Source organism: Neopsephotus bourkii, unplaced genomic scaffold, assembly GCF_033783945.1.
Source record: "Neopsephotus bourkii isolate Nb327-2 ecotype Australia unplaced genomic scaffold, CSIRO-AGI_Nbou_v1 NB_1036, whole genome shotgun sequence".
NCBI lineage: Eukaryota > Metazoa > Chordata > Aves > Psittaciformes > Psittacidae > Neopsephotus > Neopsephotus bourkii.
In genome coordinates this window covers 1,891,088-1,909,413 of record NW_026901525.1, presented here as the reverse complement: position 1 = coordinate 1,909,413, position 18,326 = coordinate 1,891,088, and the positions used below count along the sequence as shown (strand labels likewise).

At 54.2% G+C, this 18,326-nt stretch overlaps 3 protein-coding genes across 3 annotated transcripts in view; all 3 read left to right on the top strand.

Annotated features, from left to right (window-relative positions):
• STX12 (syntaxin 12) overlaps positions 1 to 18,326 on the top strand; it is a 350,272-nt gene that overhangs the window by 216,666 nt on the left and 115,280 nt on the right. The window lies entirely within an intron of this gene.
• Positions 4,877 to 5,407, top strand: TRNP1 (TMF1 regulated nuclear protein 1). Its single transcript, XM_061360595.1, has one exon. The coding sequence runs from the start codon at positions 4,877 to 4,879 to the stop codon at positions 5,405 to 5,407; it is 531 nt and encodes a 176-aa protein (XP_061216579.1).
• On the top strand, positions 9,799 to 10,582 carry LOC133216180 (oxysterol-binding protein 2-like). The gene is made up of 2 exons (XM_061360697.1): positions 9,799 to 9,962; positions 10,379 to 10,582. Exons 1-2 carry the CDS (start codon positions 9,862 to 9,864, stop codon positions 10,572 to 10,574), a joined length of 297 nt encoding a protein of 98 aa, XP_061216681.1. The 5' UTR covers positions 9,799 to 9,861; the 3' UTR covers positions 10,575 to 10,582.

The window sequence follows — 18,326 nt, the reverse complement described above, 5'->3', positions numbered from 1 at the left end:
AGAGCCCTGTCCCCATAGAGCCCTGTCCCTATGGAGCCCTGTTCCCATAGAGCCCTGTCCCCACGAAGCCCTGTCCCTATGGAGCCCTGTTCCCATAGAGCCTTGTCCCCATAGAGCTCTGTCCCCATAGAGCCCTGTTCCCATAGAGCCTTGTCCCCATAGAGCCCTGTCCCCATAGAGCTCTGTCCCCATAGAGCCCTGTCCCCATAGATCCCTGTCCCCACGGAGCCCTGTCCCCATAGATCCCTGTCCTCACGGAGCCCTGTCCCCATAGAGCCCTGTCCCACAGAGCCCTGTCCCCATAGAGCCCTGTCACCGTGGACCCTGTCTCAAAGCATTCCGCTGCCCGAGGATCCTCATCCCCAATTGTCTGTGTCCCAAACGGTCCCCTTGTCGGAGGGTCCTCATTCCCCAGGATCCCTTGGATCGCCCTCCCCAAGGATTCCGGTCTCCAAGGTCCTCATCCTTAAAGTCTTCATCCCCAAGGGTCTCACTCCCCAGGGATTCCTGTGAAGTATTCCTGTTCCAATGGATCGTCATTGCTAAGGATCCTGTCCCAAAGAACACTTGTCCCTGAGGATCTTGTCCCAAAGGATCCCAGTCCCCAAGGGTCCAGAACCCCAGGATCCCCCCAGTCTGCCCTGCATTGTTCCCCTTCATTTTAATTCCCTCCCTGTGTTGCCTGCACCAGGCAGCACATCCCTGCCAAGGGACATGCAGTGACAGGCATGGGGTGGCCACATCCCTCCCCTAGTGTCCCATGGGACCTCTGCCCCATGGAGAGCATCACACCTGTGCCTCCCTGGCTGCTGCCTGCAGGTTTGGGTGCCTCTCTGGAGCATGTCCATCCCAGATGAACCTTCATCCAGGCCATGCTCAAGTGCATTGACACCCCTAAAGCCTCTGGCCACCCCCCCAGCCTTGCTCTCCAGCCTGGCCACAGCCATGGAGGGGCCTGCACCCCTCATCTGGGGTGATTTCATCCTCCATGCTCAGCACCCTGTAAAGCAACGTCATCCATCCCTTCTCCTGCAGGGAGAAGTTCCCCTGGGGACAGCAGTGCCATATGGGAAGCACAAGCTGCAGCGATGCCCAGTGCTCCGGGAGAGCTCAGCCCGTCCTGTTTGCTGCCGCTTGGTGACTCAGTGGTTCTCACCACAGAGCTGATGATTCACTCCTGGGGGGGTCGGATCCTTCCCTGGAGGGTTGGAGGGAAGGAAGGAAACCAGGAGGGGATGCAGGCAGGGAAGGAGGCTGCAGCCGGAGCAGGGGTGCTGGGCTCAGGAGCATCAGCCAGTTTCCAAGAGGAAAGAGAAGAGAGAGAAATCTGTTTGAGGGATGGTGTCAGTGCCAAGCAGCTCATTCCTTCTCTGAAGGGCAGGAAGAACACAGTTATGTACTTAAGCCTCTGGCACGGGAACGCTGTACTTACATGCAGCCGGTGTCATTTCCCTGGCCAGGTTTTCATCTGTGTACAACCCAAAGCACTGCTTGGAAATCCATCATCTCCTGTGCCAGGTGCCTTCAGCACAGATCCCGGCTATGAAACCTCTCCCGGTGCTGCCCCATTGAGCTTGGCACATCCAGATGAGCTGGGCAGCACACTGCGTCCCCCTGAGCCCAGCACCATGCTGCTCAATGCCCCTCAGCTCCTGTGTCACCTCCTGGCTGAGCTGCTGCTGTGTTCCAGAGCGACCAGGATGGAGCTGGGTCAACACAGAAGTCCTGGGGCTTAAACCTGAAAACCTGGTGGAGGATTCCTTCCCTTAAACTGGGGCAGGATGAGAGAGCAGTGCCTGGGAACTGGGACACCTGAGGGAAAGCTTGCAGAGACACTGGGAGAGATGGCACTAATATTAATGATTTACTTCCTATAATAAGGCTTTGCTTTTCTGGAGCAGATCCCAATGCAGGGTTTTAAAGAAGCTCAAAATCAGAGGCTATTGCACAGCCCTCAACTACATCCTCCTGCAGGGCTGCCCTCACCTGGGGCAGGGCACAGCAGAGGAGGGGCTGGCTCCACATCCCTGGGGAATTTGTAGAATGGTTTAGGTTAAAGGGACCTTAAAGCTCCTCCAGCTCCAACCCCAGCCACGGGCAGGGACCCCTTCCACTGGAGCAGCTTGCTCCAAGCCCTGTGTCCAACCTGGCCTTGAGCACTGCCAGGGATGGGGCAGCCACAGCTTCTCTGGGCACCCTGTGCCAGCGCCTCAGCACCCTCACAGGGAAGAGCTTCTGCCTAAGAGCTCAGCTCAGTCTCCCCTCGGGCAGGTTCAAGCCATTCCCCTTGTCCTGTCCCTGCATCCCTTATCCCAAGCCCCTCTCCAGGTTTCCTGCAGCCCCTCTATGCACTGGAGCTCCTCTAAGGTCTCCCCTTCAGGAGCCTTCTCTTCGCCAGGCTGCCCCAGCCCAGCTCTCTCAGCCTGGCTCCAGAGCAGAGCTGCTCCAGCCCTCGCAGCATCCCCATGGCCTCCTCTGGATTCATTTGTTTCTCCTCAGGGCTTCAAGTCCTTCTCCTCATGGACCCCAGAGGACTAGCAACTGATGCTGGGCTGGCTGTGGGGCACAGCTTGGTGCCCCATCCCTGTTACCGGTGCCTCCATATGCAGCTGCAGGGAGCGCAGGGTCGCTGCTAGGGGAGAGAGAACAATGCTCTCAATTGAGCTTTGCATCAAAGAGGTTTATTCTGAGCACTGCTAATTTCAGACTCCGTTGCTAAATCATTAATAGCTCGTCAGCTCAGGCAGGGCCCGCAGCAGCACGGGAGGGACTTGGGTTATGACTTACCCTGGAGGGCATGGGCAGTTCTCTCTGATTTGCCTTTACTGGCCTCTGTTCATCAAGCAGGATGTGCTACTGACAGCCTGGAGACACGGTCATTGTGGAGGCCTCAGCAACACCCCAGCCTTCCTGCCCGACATTCCCAGCCCATCTGGCCTCGTCTGATCTCTGACATTCATTCCCAGGCATAACTGCTCCCTATCACCATGTCCTTTTCTCGCTCTGGACCAGGGATGGGAGCTGGAAAGGTGATGAGGTCGCTCCAAGCTCAGTGATTCTGAGATTTCGCTTTGGGGGAGTGGGAGAAGTTCACTGCAAGACAGACCCCAGCCCTTTCCCCCCTTGGGGTGCTCTTGGGGGTCCAGGTTCCACTGAAACAGAGGAAAAAAATCAGAGAGGAGAATGTTCTCTTTGGTACCTGCCTGTCCCCACCGTTTCTTTGGGTTGGAGGCAGGGGGAGCAAGAGCAGGGCTTTGACCCTGAACCTGTGATGATGCAGCATCAACCTCACTTTACAGCAGCATCTGCATTGGATACATGAAGATGGTTCAGCCGGGACTCCAGCTCTCTTACAGCCTGAAATGCAACCTGGAGAGCAGATGTCGTGGCCGTGGAGCAGGGGAGATGCGGTGGGAGGTGGTGGACGGGCAGGGAAGGGACAAGCTGGCAGCGGGGGCCGGGAGCGGTGACGCAGCAGCCTCTGACGCTGCTCCGGTGTCTGGCAGACGCGTGGCAGCGCTGGCAAGAGCACGAATGCAACACAAAGCACAAGGGATGGGTTGGTTTTTAACCTCATAAGGTAAGGAAAACAAAGGTGCCATCAGCTCCTGTGGGACGGGGGTGTTCATCCATCGCAGGCCTGGACGTGGCTCTGCCGGGAACAGCTTTAGGCTGGGGTGGGTTTTTTGCTTTTCCTTCTGTCTGGGGGTGGGATGAGACTTTGGCACCTGGTTCCCATCATCTCTTTTATCCTCTCTGCCGCTCTGATGCGGGTACAAGCAGACGTTACCCCACGCACCCTATGTGAATACGCAGCCACTGAGCGTGACATCCCCACAGGAGGAACCCTGAAAACCAGGCTCCTCCGGGGAGCAAGGTGACAGCAGCACCCTCCTGCTCCACCTCCCTCCCACTCCCAGCTCTATTAACACTGTCTTAAACGATAATGACATCGGCAACGGCGTTGCTGTGACAATCATGCAACCAAGGACATGCCATCCTGGTGCTACCTCTCCTGAGCCCCAAGCACTGGGACATCCCAGCCACAGCTGGGGAAGGGACAGGGGCTGCCCTTGCCCTTTTCCCTACCCCATGCTGGCTGCTGGGCCACCAGCATTCCCCAGCCAGCACAGAGAGCTGCTTCAGCTGCTTCTCCCAGGGGCTGCAGGCTTGAAACCAGTAACCCATCCCAGTTCAGCCTCTCTCCCAACCTTTCCCAGTAAATCTCTCCGTATTCCTTCCTTGCCCAGCCTTTCCCACTAAGCCTCTCCAGCTTAAGTCTTCCCAGCCCTGCCTTTCCCAGTGACCCCCCAATAATCCTCTCAGCCTTTCCCAGTGATGCCCCTAAGGGAGAGCAGTTTCCCGGTGCCAGTGGGATGGTCCTATACAAGGCTATACTGAGCCTAGGGCTGTGATGGTGTCAATACCCAAGCTGTGCCATACCGGGCTACAGCGAGCTCAGGGCCGGTGCTGTACTGAGTCATACCGAGCCCGAATCCATGACGGTGCTGGTGCTGGTGTTGTACTGGGTCGTACGAAGCCTGCAGCCGTGCCAGTGCCAGTCCGTACGGAGGGAGGTCCAGCTCTGTACTAAGCCGTATAGAGCCCGGGGCCGTGATGGTGCCAGCCCCTTGCCGTTGTAGGAGCTGTACCGAGCACGGGCCCCTGACAGTGCCAGTACCATACCGAGCCATACCCATACCGATCCCGCGCATCCCCTGTACGGAACCGCACCGGTTGGGGTCGTGTCCCCATCGTCCCCCCCTTCCATTGCCGGTGCCGGAGCCGCCCCGTTGGGGCTGAGCCGCCCGTAGCCGGCGCCGCCCCCGGGTATATATCATCACCGCGGCGCTGCCCCGCTCCCCATCCCGTTCCCATGGCGGCGGCGGCGGATCCGAGCTCGGGTCCGACTGCGGGCAGCGAGCAGCGCCCCGACCGCGGCGGTACCGGCGGCAGCAGCAGCACCACCGGCACCGGCACCACCACCACCGGCAGCAGCAGCACCGGCAGCGGCAGCAGCAGCAGCCCCGGGTCGGTGGAGCTGGCGGCGGCGCGGCGGCGGCTGGTGGCGGCGGAGGGGCGGCGGCGGGCGGCGGCGGAGCTGGAGGGCCGGGTGCTGCAGGTGCACTGCGCCCTGCGCCACGCGGAGCTGCGCTTGGCCGCCCGCGCGGAGGCCCTGGGCCGGCTCGGGGCCGGCGTGGCCCAGGCTCAGCTGGCGCTGGCTGCGCACACGCAGCGCCTGCAGAAGGGGCTCCGCCGCCGACCCCGGCCCCGGCCCGGGGCGCTCCTGGCGGCCGCCCGCGCCCTCCGCAGCTGCGTGCCCTGGGCCCCCGCCCGCACCCGCGGGGCCGCCGCTCCCCCCGCTGCCGCCCGCCGCCTGCCCGCCGCGCCCCGCAGCCCCGCCTAGGGCACACGGGTGCTGGGAGGGGGGGTCCTTAGAGGGGCGTAGGGGGTGCGATGGGTTGGGGGCGTCTGGGGTCCTTTAGAGGGTCCTGGGCAGTCTGATGACACAGGGACCTCTGGGGTTGGGGGGTGTCAGGGGGACCCTACAGGATCTGGGGGACCCCGTGGGGTGTGGGAACCCAGCGGGGTCTGGGGAATCTGATGGGTTTGGGGGTCCCAGGGGGATCCTGCAGGATGGAGGGGTATGGGGGACACAGCAGGGTCTGGGGTCCTTTAGAGGGTCCTGGGCAGTCTGATGACGCAGGGACCTCTGGGGTTGGGGGACCCTACAGGATCTGGGGGACCCCGTGGGGTGTGGGAACCCAGCGGGGTCTGGGGAATCTGATGGGCTGGGACCCAACGGGTTTGGGGGTCCCAGGGGGATCCTGCAGGATGGATGGGTATGGGGGACCCAGCAGGGTCTGGGGTCCTTTAGGGGGTCTTGGGGAATCTGATGAGTTGGCGACCTCTGGGTTTTGGGGGTCCTGGGGGACCCTGTGGGGTGGGGGGACCCAGCAGGGTCTGGGAAATCTGACGGGCTGGGACCCAATGGGTTTGGGGGTCTCAGCAGGGTCTGGGGACCTCAATAATGTCCTCAGGTGTCTGATGCAGGGAGACCCTGCAGGGTGCAGTGTTCCTTAAGGGACCCCATGTGATTGGGGCACTCCAGGGGACCCTGGAGGATCTTGCCAGGTCTGGGGGTGTTTGTAGGGGAATTTGCTGTCAGCAGCCCCAGCCCAGCCTGGGGTCACCTCCCTCCAGGTTCAGGGCAGCCTCCATGGGGCAGGGCCCCTTCCCTATCCAAGCCCATCTGCCAGGAGGGGTCCCCAAGATGCTGTGGCAGCAGGACACTGGTGGGACTGTGCCTCACGCTGGGACTTGGGTGCAGCCTTCACGTGCCCCTGTGCAGACTTCAATGGGGGAATCAAGCAGGCTTGGTGTCACCCCACTTTCACCGTCCCTGGACACTGATTCTGCCTTCAGACTGCACCCTTCTTGGAGCAGACAACAGAAGACAACAGAAGGGGACTGGTCCTCACGATGGCACCGACACCGTTTGCCTCCCACCAAGCTGGATTTTTGGGACTGCTTTGACAACGGATTCAGCCGGTGATGCTTGAAGCCTCCCCGTGCTTCCAGCAAGAGTCCTTGGGCACCCTCAATGTCACGCTGCAGTGGAGCCTGTCACTGTCGGCTCCAGAGGGGTGTGAAGGCACAACGGGGTGGACTCAGGATGAAGCATCCCCCCCCAGGCAGAAGGCTTGTGTGGGGTCCTGGCATTGCTGTCCCCATCGCTGTCCCAGCAGTCCTGAGCCGGCCTCAGGATGGAGGACTTGGACCTGACAGCATCTTCCTGACTGGGAATTGCAGTGGTTCAGCTGGCAAAGGCCTCTATGAGCCTGCTCCTCACCGGACGCAGCTGCAGCGTTCAGCATCCCAGGGCTAGCAGCATCCCTCAGCCGAGCCACCAGAACGGGATCTCGCTTTGCTGTGCTGAGCTTCTGCAGTGACTTTTCCCTGGAGGCTGCATGAATCCCTCCCTCCTGCTGGAAAACCATAACTGCCCCCCCCCCCCATTTATTTATAATGGAAAACCCCACTGGATTCAGACTGGGTTTGGGGGGGTTTCACTGACTCATGAATGTTCTGCCGCTACCCTGGTGGGAGACAGCAGGTCTGTTGTGCTGATCCTCGCTTCTCGCCTCTTGTGCCCACCGGTGCTGCTGCTGTGCCTGCACCGCGCTGCCCGTGCCGAAGTCAACTTTGAGCTCTGTTTTATTCACTACATGCGGTGTCCTTAGGTGCTGCTGAAATACAACAGAGAGGGTGATTACAATGGGGCTTAGCCAATAAGCCCTGGGAATATCATGTAATTAATAGCGGAGTGGATTTCTCTCATTATCGACCTCTTCCTCTTCCAGGGATGTGGGAAGGGAGCTGCGTGCAGCAGGGTGCCAGACACACACAGAGCTCACAATAAAGTCCAACTTGCACATTTCTCTCTGGCAGAGAAACATTTCACTTACCAGCATGACTTCACTTATTAATCCCTGCTTTCAAACAGTTTGGGGTTTGTGCTACCCGATGTGGTGTTCATGGATGCTCGGGCAGCCTGTATCTCCTTGATGCTCCCTGATTTCTGCCCTTTCACTAAGTTGCTGCCTGCTGGGGGTTTACCCATACGTGCACAGCCGTAATCCCAACCAGGAGGTGATTCCCAAGCCGGGTAGGGAGTTTGCTGCTAATAGCAGCTTACAGCTCTCAGCCAGGAGAAGGGACACATTATCTCTCACAGGCTTTCAATTAATAGTATAAAATGCACAGCTTGGGTTTAAATCCCTCGATTTCCCCCCCTTTCCTGGTGATTATTTGCAAATCAGCTTTTGACCTGATTAGAGCAGAAACTGCAGGGAAAGACCTTAAAACAAGTCATAATCAACTCCATTAAACCGGTAAGACCAAAATGATTCCGAATACTCCAATGCCACGGTTCCTCCGCACCCTCATCACGCTTTGTGTTCCTGCAGGATCTATAGCTGGAACACGACATTCATTACAATTCACATGCTTATTCCTGCTTTTCCTGCCCAATGGGGAAGGCTGATGCAGTTGATGGAAGAGCAAGGACAAGATCCCAGGTCTCAGAGCTCCACCCTGCAGATCAATGCACATTGAGCTGCAATCAGGATACTGCTTGTGCCCAGGGAACATCACACTCTGGATGGGGGAAAGGCAGTTGGGGTCCCCTCCATCAAGCAGGGTGGGGGACCCCCCCTGTTGAGGAGGAAGAGCAGTGAGAGTGGTTAAACTGTACAGAGGGATGGTGCATCTGAGGCCTGAGGATTAAGAGCAGCTCCCAAGGATGGGCTGGGGTGAGAAGTGGTGCCTATTTCAGGAAAAGGAATTAAGAAGGAGAATAAAAGCTGGTCCCCGAGTCCTGTGCCATGGTGATTCCTCATGGCCAGGGTAACACACTTGTGGGGCTGCCTCTGCTGGGTGTGAGCATCCCTCCATCCCCTCCTGCATCCTCACAAACCCCTGTGCTGTGGTTCTGGCCAATGTCCCTGCAGGGAACGTGTCACTTGGTGACTCCTCTGGCAGCTCCTACAAGATGCTCCCACTCCCCAGTGCTGCACTGCTGCGTGCGGTGAGCCCCATCCCTGTGCCCCAGACTGCAGACCCAGTACTGGTACCCAGTGCTGGTACCCACACTTCCAGATTCAACGGGATGCCACCAGCCAGGACCCTTTGCAACACCAGCTGTGCATCCTGCTTTAGTTCTGTGGGCCCCCCTGTGCCCCACCCAGCACAGGAGCCCTGTGTCACCCCCAGAAAGCTCCAGTGAATGCTGTCACCAGGCTGCTCACACACTACGGAGACAGCAGCAAAGTCCTGCTGGAGGGTCCTTGACCTGTTTCAGGCATGGATTTGGGGGAGAAAACACACCCCAATCTCCAGCACAAGCTCAGAGGGAAGTTGCAGAGCAGAAGCCTCATCCCTTGGTGCCTTCGGGAGCATCCCCTGCCCCAGGAGCACAGGGCTTTACATAAACCCGCTTGCATTTGTGCCCTCTTGCCAGCAATGATATTACATAAATAACACCGACACTTGTTGGGTTTATGGGATTATTTTGTTACAGACTTTCTGGGAAAAATGATGTTGCACGTTAATACCTAAGCCCAGCTTCTCTCCTTTCCACCATTAATTCCTCTAGGCTATTCCAGATGAATCCTATTGGTGTGAGGTGGGTGCCCGGGGCACAGGCACTGATAGGCAGGGACAGAAATGCCTCTGAGTGATGGAGGGGGGGAACAGGGGTCATAGACACGCCTTCCAAGAGAGCAGGTCGCTCCAAGCCCCTGTGTCCAACCTGGCCTTGAGCACTGCCAGGGATGGGGCAGCCACAGCTTCTCTGGGCACCCTGTGCACCCTCACAGGGAAGAGTTTTGGGGTGAGGGTGATGGAGGGAGGACAGGGACAGGGTGAGAGGGATGGGGGAAAGGGAGGAAGGGATGGGGTGACGGAGAGGGTCAGAAAGGGGCGATGCCAGAGCCATGGGGATGGCAAGGGCAGCGCTACCTCCCGAAGGTCCCAAGCCAGCTCCCCGGAGGTGACCGCCGGCCTTTCCCGGTCGGCGCCGCAAGAGGGCACTGCAGGAGCCGCGGTCCGCGAACCTGAATGGGTCAGTTCGGGAGCATCAGTGAGTGAGCAAATCCAAGCACCAGGTATCCATCCCCTGGAGACCCTGTGGCTCCATGGCCATGCTCAGCATTGCTCCATGAGTGATGCTCATGAGTGACCCATAACTCAGCACCTCAGACATGCAAGACCTCCGGGGAGGGCCCTTTAAGAAAATACTGCTTTCACTTTTGGTTCGAGCTATCACTTTAGCTCGCTTTCAGTCCCCTCTGTGTTGCAATGGACATGCAAATCTTCCACTTCAGAAAATGGACAAATTGGATATTTTGGTACCAGAATCGCTGTTTTGAATTCCGGGGCACATGGCTTAACTATTACTGGTAAGTCACCAGCCAGGCAGGTCCCACCAAAGGGGATGTTATTTGTTACTCGGGTCTTGTGGTTGCAAAGGCTCCAGAGCAGCCACGCAGACACCTTGGATGATAACAGGGGTTTTAGCAGGCACCTGCAGGTTGGTTTTGTTCATAGCTTTTGGCACCAGGGGGGAGATGGAGATGAGGAAGCTCTGGCAAAGCTTCCCACAGATCCCATGGGTTGCATGGATGTGGGGTTGGAGCTGAGCAGGGAGGGAGGTGGTTGGGAAAGCTGAGGGCCACGGGGCACTCATGTCCCCATGTACCCTCCCCACCTTTCTATGGCCATCAGGAGAGCAAAGAATGCGTTCAAAATCCCACCCAACAAACAGCAGCAATGGCTTTGCTTCTGGAGCTTCTTCACTCTCCCCTTTGCTCTGCAGGGACAAAGATGACATTGGCAAGCTTATCCGTGGCAGCATCAACCTCAGCAGTGCCACAGCACAGAGAATCGACTCGAAGACCCTATATTTGTCTAATGATAGGGTGACTTACTACCTCAAGTCAGACAGTACAAAGGACATGGAGGACTTCATCAGTAGACTTATAGAGTTGAAGGTCTCTGTGACTGAGAAGTAGAGGAGCAGTGTATTAAGTGCTTTGCTCATTGAGAAAGTAAGGATTGCATTCCAAAGGCTGTTTTCACTCATAACAATGATTCCTCAAAGCATGGAAATGTCCAAATGTTTGAAATGGTCTCTTATTGCATAGCTGAAAGGCAAAATTTACCCATCTCCTGCTGCTTCCTTGCAAGATAGAAATGGGAGAGCATCAGGTGTGTTGGGAAATGCAGGATGTGAAATGCAGGAGAAGGAGTAAAAGTCTTCAGCTTAGAAAATACAATGTTCTTTGCAACTGCTGATGCAAGCATTACCTTTGGAGAAGCTGCATTTGGTAATAACTGATAAATGGGAATGAATATTGGCTTTAGCTCACACAATGCATAGGCATGGCAAAATGCAAACTAGTTACCATTGGATTCTGAATGCTTTGTAATGTCATTTTCCACCCGCTTTTCTTAACTGACCAAGCTTTCACGACTTAATTTTACAGATTTACATATTTACAGATTTAGTTCTATTTAATTCCCTAATTTTTCAACCTTTAATACATGGAAATGTCCACAGAAGATAGACGCTGATGTTGAAAGGCTCTTAACCAGCTTTCTTATTATAACAGCATTGCTTTATATTCATTGAGGCTTGCCCAGTCCTTGCTTTGCTTTCTTAAAGGATAACAAAGATGAGGATGTGTAACGGATGTGAACCTGCCTGAGAGCTGATTCCCTCTCATGGCTGAATCACATAACACAGTATGGTTTTGTCGCAGTGTATTCGGTGGGGTATGCATGTGTATGGTCATGGTGCCTGTTTATGGGAATGAGGCAGGGAAACAGGGATGCTGCTATTTTATGACCTTCCTACTTGTCTGCACCAGGGCGCCTGGCCAGTGCTCTTGGCATGGGCAACACTGAGATCATGAGAAACCACACGTCCACACGAGCAAACAATGACAGAGCTGGCATAAAGCCCGTTGTGCTTCTAAGGGTATAAAAGCAGGAGCCTCTTGCAGCCGAATCCGAAACTGAGACTCCCAGCATTGGCTGCAATGGGGCTTCCCAGCTCAAGTGTGGGCCTGGATGATGATTCGGTGGTGACTGGTGATGTATTTCTTTTTAATCTCTGTTCTGCCTATGCAATAATGATGTGATACATTGCTAATTTTCCTCTGTACTTATATATATGTATCTCTGATTTGCTTTATTGTACTTATTTACTCTATACATAGAGCTATATACCCAATTTGTGCCAGTGAGCTTATTCGCTTTAGTGTGCTTGTTTAATAAACTGTGCCTGTTATACAGCCAGTGTGTGGTCGTTTTGTGGTGTACCCTGCCTATCAGCAGAACAGGATGATGGAGGGATTTTGGGGGGAGCAATATACATTTCCTTGTGGGTGTTCCACTTCAGACTCCTGGTCTTCCCATTTCCAGGCAAACATCAGTCCCCAGGTGGGTTTTGAAATGCAGATTGCAACGTGCACTGTCCTGCTGTAGATGGCCTGAATTCCACCCATCAGCTGAACAGGAATAGTGCTGGAGTGTGAATATCAGGAGGAGATGGAAGTATTCAGACAGGGCAAAGTATCTTAAAGCACCAAGGAAAAGCAGCACGGACACTAATGGGGTTCAAGCCTGCCATCCTCCATGCCCAGCCCCATCTCTTGCCCTCATGGTTCTTATCTGGTGAGCTATATGCTTTCTATAGAGCCTACTGCAGGCTGAATATAACCATGTCTAGGTTGCATGGGGCACCTAACCAGTGCTGCAGTTACTGCTGGTGGGCAGCAGAGCTCAGGAACCCCGTTGTGATCTACCGGCAAGATCCCACCACAGGAGGACATGAAGCCGGAGCAGCCAGTGATGAACATCTGATCACAACGAAGTCCCGCATAAGCCGGGCCGGATCAACCTCCCCCTCCTCCCGCAGCCGGGTGAGGCTCAGCATGAGCTCGGAGCCTTTCCTCCCTCCGAAGGACGCGGGATGTCGCTGCGCCCCTTCACATCAGCGGCCGAGCGCTGGGACCGCATCCCCTTGCGCTCTCGCTGAGCCTGAGCTCCATCCCCGCTTGGGTCGGGGTCTGTTCTGTCCTCCCCAAGAGCCAGCACCAGGTCCAAATGCTGCAGCCGGGAGGCTGATCAGGAGCTGCAGAGTACGAAGGAAAGAACACATGTCCCTTTCAATTAGGTTTGCTCAAACCCCTGCAATGAGCCGAGCCTGGAACACTCAATTATTCCCAGCTATCAAATTAAATGGATGCTCGTCATTAAAGAGTCACCGTTTGCCCACGGCTGCCTCTGAGAGCTCTGATCACCGCTGTGTTATCATCGGGGGGGTGGTGAATGAATTCTCGTGCATGCTTTATCCTCAGTCAATCTGTGGGGACGTCATTTGCTTGCTTTTTAAAGCTGGTCTTGTCAGAGGGTTTGGAAAATACCCCCCAGTCTGATCTATTGCGAAAATGACTTAGTGCACAATGTGGTTTGCAGTCTAGAGGAGAAAAATCAAAGCATTCCAGCCTGTTTCCTCTTTTTAAAGCCCAAACCAGCGATTTCAAGTGGGCAGGAAGGCCTGAGCAAGCTGCAGTCTGGGTATAGCTCCTCAATGATCCCCAGGAACTCAGAGGCGATTCTCCCTGTGGTGCTGCTCATGTGGGCTGCAATGTCAACACGTCCTGGTTCTTGAGCTGGCAAAGTGATGGGCTGACACTTTTAGAGATGAGATGCAGAGTCAGCAACATAAATTGTGGGTTTATCTTATTTTTGCCATTGGAAAAATGATAACCCTGATGTCCCAAAGAGAAGATTCCATTGTGTCTCTGTCTCTTGTCTTTCTTCATATAACATTGGAAGCTTTTGGCTTTTTACATAGAGAAATGAAGGTCTGAAACATATGTAATTCTTGTACTTTTCAAGTTAGAGATGGGAACTCAGTACCTGACAGGAGCTTATGGCAAACACCTTTCTTTGCTGAAGAAGCAGGCAAGTATGGTTTCACTAGACCCAGAGAGTCACAGAGCTGAGCTCTGCTCTGCTCTATCTTAGCTTGATGGCACACCCAGGATCTCCCTCCTGTGTTACTGTGCCCCAAACAGCAACTGCAAATGACTCTGGATGTGTCTAACTCCTGCCTTTCCTCAGTGGCATCGGAATTGAGTAACTTGAACCATTCCCTTCCATGAGATGATCAGCTTTCTGCAGCTAACACTGGGGCTGTGTTTTCAGCAGGGAACAAGCCAACGGTGACAGTGCAACTGCCTGGCTTTGGGGAGGTAGCACATCTGGGTGATTAATGGAGTTGAACAGGAGGATTTATGCCTTTATGCATTAATCTTATTGCTATTGTTTGGCTGGAAAAGATTATCCTCTCCTTGTCTGGACTAGTCTAATGCTAGCCTGATCCTGTTAACCAGCTCCCACAGATGTTTGGACAAACACACCCATGATCTCCAAAGGAAAAATGAAAGAAACTCAAATAGGTTTTCAAGGGTGACTTGAACAAAAGTGAAGACCTGGTTGAGGGGAGGGCTGTGGATGGTTTGTTTCTACCTGGACTTTGGTAAAGACTTTGCTGCCATTTGCCACATCATTCTCCTGGAGAAACTGTGAGCTCATGGCTTGGATGGGTGCACTATTCCCTCTAGCCCTGAAAATGGATTTGGGATGATTTCACTGTGGAAAACTAATCATCCTCCTACTTTCCCAAGTAAAAGTCTGCACAGATTTCACTCCAGATGTGCACAATCACTTTGTCAGACTGAATTTAAGGTTTATGGGACGCAGTATTTGGGATTGGATTGTATATTTTCAACCGGGTACTTGTGAACGCAGCCTTAGCCACAGCCAGAGGAAATGCACAGCTCCCTTTCTGCTCCCTTACTAAGCCAACCAAACACACTCAGGTTTTTCCCCTTTCTGTGTTTTCTCATGAAAATACATATTCATAGAGTTTGGGATAGAAGCATTTGCATACATATTCAGAGGCGAATATTTGCACGAGTAATTAGGACATGTTTGTTTTTCACGAGTGTTTATTTGGGAGGAAGCGTTTTGCTGCCCAAGAGTCATGAATAAAAGAGGTCACGAATGCAAACAGAAGGATGGAGGGGGATTAGCCTGCAAGAAGGTTTCCCTGCCTGTCTGTGCCATTGCCACGCACCTCTGGCTGCTGTGGAACCAGTCATCTGCAAAACCTGATGAGCTCTGACAAGGCCTCTCCCAGTATCCGGGATCATCTGGAGCACTGATGGAGGCATTACTGTAGGTTCCCCAGCACCCAGCTTCAGACAGTAATTAGCAATAATAAGAAATAAGAATATTAATCATAATAAAATAATCCTTGCTCAACATGAGAGCCCGAGTCTGGGCTGACAACTGTTCTTTATCCTCAAGATGCCAGTTAATGCTGCCTGAGCCCATTAAATTGAATCCAAAGGACAGGACACTATTGTGTTTCTTGTAAACCCAGGAGACTTACTGCAAAGATGCTGCCTAAGGCTTCTCTTCCACTGAAGAGCATGCCTTGATTCCAGAGCTTCTTGAAGTGCTGCTCCCACTTCGTGTAAGAGGACTCGACCTCTACAGTCCTGTGCTGCTGGAGCTGGGTGCTCAGGGTGGTGGGGCTGGTTCCAGCATTACACGCTCTCAGACTGCTTGAGCTGTCTTAAGGGATCAAACCTCCAGCACCAGTATTTGAGTCATGGAATCCCAGCCTGGTTTGGGTTGGAAGGGACCTTAAAGCTCATCCAGTTCCAACCCTCTGCCATGGGCAGGGATACCTTCCACTGGAGCAGCTTGCTCCAACCTGGCCTTGAATACTGCCAGGGATGGGGCAGCCACAGCTTCTCTGGGCACCCTGTGCCAGTGCCTCCCCAATATGCTCTGCTGATGCCATCAGTAATTCACAGCTCATCCAAAAGCAGCAGGGAGAATGATCTGGGCTCAGGCAGGGTGAACTGGAGAGCTGTGCCCTACTTAGCTGCTGTATATATTTGTCACTAAGCAGGACACTCAATAACCTGAGATAGGACAGGCTTCAGATCCTGTATGGAGAGCTGTCAATCATCCTGGCTTACATTAAACATCTTCCCAGGCATCTGAGCCATATTATAATATCCCATCAGAGGCAAATTGCAAACGTGAACCACACGTGCTATTCTCTTGATCCTGTCTTTTTCCCCTTTGGACAGGCCCTGAAGGAAGGAGAAGAATGTCTTTTATGAGCATAAGAAAATGATAAGGTGGAGCGAGTAAGCATCACCCTGTGTCTGAGCCAACTATGGATTATTGCCATTGATCTGAGAGCGTGTTTATGGCCATTTTCACTCTCTGTCCTGGTAATAACCATAATGGATATATCCAGCTCCTGGTAAATGGAATTGTGACAGAGGAAATCCTTTGATGTTTTGCATGCTCCCACCTCCCCAGATAAGGTGGGTCAGAGCCGGACCTGCCAGCCAGGAGGGACAGTGGTAGGACTGCAGAGAGGGCACTGATCAGCGGCTTGTCTGGCTATGGGTGCATATGGGAGCTCCTCAGGAGACACACGGAGACCACTGGGTAGCTCAGACCAGCTAAAGGGTGGATTTACACCTTAGTTTCTGACAGGGAAGACATTATGTACAATGAGGGTGGTAAAACATTGGCACAGGCTGCCCAGAGAGGTGGTGGATGCCCAAAGGCCAGGCTGGATGTGGTTCTGAACAACCTGATCTAGCTGAAGATGTCTCTGCTCATTGCAGGGGCTTGCACTACGTGACCTTTGAAGGCCCCTTCCAGCCCAAACCATTCTATGATTCTATGAAACCCAGCCATCTCTTTGGGAAACTTCTCTGGGACGATGCTTCTGTCCCATGGAACACCAGAAATGGCACAATCAGAACCACGGAATCTTCCCAGGCTGGTTGGGATGCACCAGGAGGAGTTAGGCACTTCCCAAGCAGCACCAGAGAACCAGCACAGGCTGGAGCCCTGCTATGATGACCTTCAGGTAACCTTGCTTCCCAGTGAGAGAGGAACAGCAGAAGTGGTTTCAGTCCACTGCAACTGGAATGGGCCAGGCAGGTTGCCAAGTGAGTATGTGCTGGGTTAATCACTGTGCAAATCTAATCAGGAGCTGGAATGTGCCAGGCTCATTACTGAGATGGAATTCACCTCCAGTTAAAGAGAGAGCCACAAAAAGCTCCCATCCCGTCGAGGTGCCCCCAGGCTGCCCCTCCCAAAGCCAGCATCGGGTCCAGTCCTGCCAAGCTGCAGGTTTGCTGAGCGCTGGACATGATTTCCAGGTGCAAGGAAGTGAATCGCTGCTGGTGCTTTCCCCCAGGGCTGTGCAAGGAGTTTGCTGATGCCCTTAATAAGTCACCTTGCAAAGGTAACTTCAGTGGCCAGGTTTCCAAGGGGCACTTGCCAAGGGAAAGCTGGGGACATGGGAAGTGGAACGTCTCCCATGGCAGATGGCTCCTAGGAGCAGATCTCACCTTCACACGCTGAATCTTTCCTTGGGACCTATGTGCCTTACGTCTGCTCTGGGGCGGCTTTTCCACTGTGGAGACACTAAATCTCTGTGACCTTTGGAAAGCTGGAGATCCCCATCCTGAGCCCTTCCTGCACGCTGGTTACCTGCTTGATCCTCTCCAGGTTTCAACCCTAAACCCAAGCCCTGTAAGTTTCTATTCTGCTCCCGTTGCCACTTTAACAACTCGACACAAAATCTCTGCAAAGGCTGGAACCCTTCAGGAGCTGCCAGCACAAAGAGGAATGACGAGGGCTGAGCTGAGCTCCTTCCACACATCAGCAAATACCCATTCAAAGAGTAAAGCTGCACTGCTCCCCAGCCCTGCTCCGGGGCTGCGAGGGGAACTGGAGGCATGAGGTAGAGCTCCAGCATCCTTCCAGTGGGCTGCAAGGGATGCAAAGACCTTGTTATGGAGCAGAGAGCTCAGCGCTGCCCCAAGGGTTAATTAGCAGCATCCTTTGCCTTTGGAGGTGTTCATCTAAGTGCTTCCTCCAGGAGGGACAGCCGTCTGTGTTGCCTAGATACAGCCTTTCCCCGCCTTTGAGGAAGGTACCTGGAGCTTCATTAGACGAGGATGTTAGTGGGATTTTCAGATTTAGCTGCACTATGTAAATTATTACCCGGGGCAGCCCTGAGGCAAAGCGGCTGCGGGTTAGTATCAGCCACAGCACACGCAAGCACTGACAAGACAAATAAGGGTAATTGTTTCTTTCCCCTTCATCAGGGGGATGTGATTAGGTGGAGGAGGCCTTGGCCAGGTGCTCAGCAGCATTACCCAGCCTGGCAAAGTGGGCATCCCTGTGGATACTGGCTGGGGAGTGAGGACCAGCCAGACTTGGGTCCTTCAGCTGATGGAAATAAGCAGCGAGCAAGCAGCATCTCTCATGGCTTGGAGGAAGGTTATGGGGAGTGTAATCATTAGGAAATAAAGATGACTTGAGGAAATGCTGGTTTGTCACATGGGCCCTGCCTGCGCTGGGAGGCTGTGTGGCCAGCTCATGGACTGGGGATATTCAGTGCTGAACTGAGCACTGAAAGTCAAACTGTTGAATAAGTGAGCTCATGAGATGCTTTGTGGGTCCATCTCGTCCACTCTGGTGACTTCCACTGGAGCAGCTTGCTCCAAGCCCCTGTGTCCAACCTGACCTTGAGCACTGCCAGGGATGGGGCAGCCACAGCTTCTCTGGGCACCCTGTGCCAGCGCCTCAGCACCCTCACAGGGAAGAGCTTCTGCCTTGTATCTAACCTGAACTTCCCC

Excerpts from the sequence above, each read along its gene's own strand:
- TRNP1 (XM_061360595.1), top strand. The coding sequence starts at position 4,877 with ATGGCGGCGGCGGCGGATCCGAGCTCGGGTCCGACTGCGGGCAGCGAG.
- LOC133216180 (XM_061360697.1), top strand. The coding sequence starts at position 9,862 with ATGGACATGCAAATCTTCCACTTCAGAAAATGGACAAATTGGATATTT. Across the intron at positions 9,963-10,378 it reads ACATGGCTTAACTATTACTG|GGACAAAGATGACATTGGCA; the intron begins GTAAGTCACCAG and ends TTTGCTCTGCAG.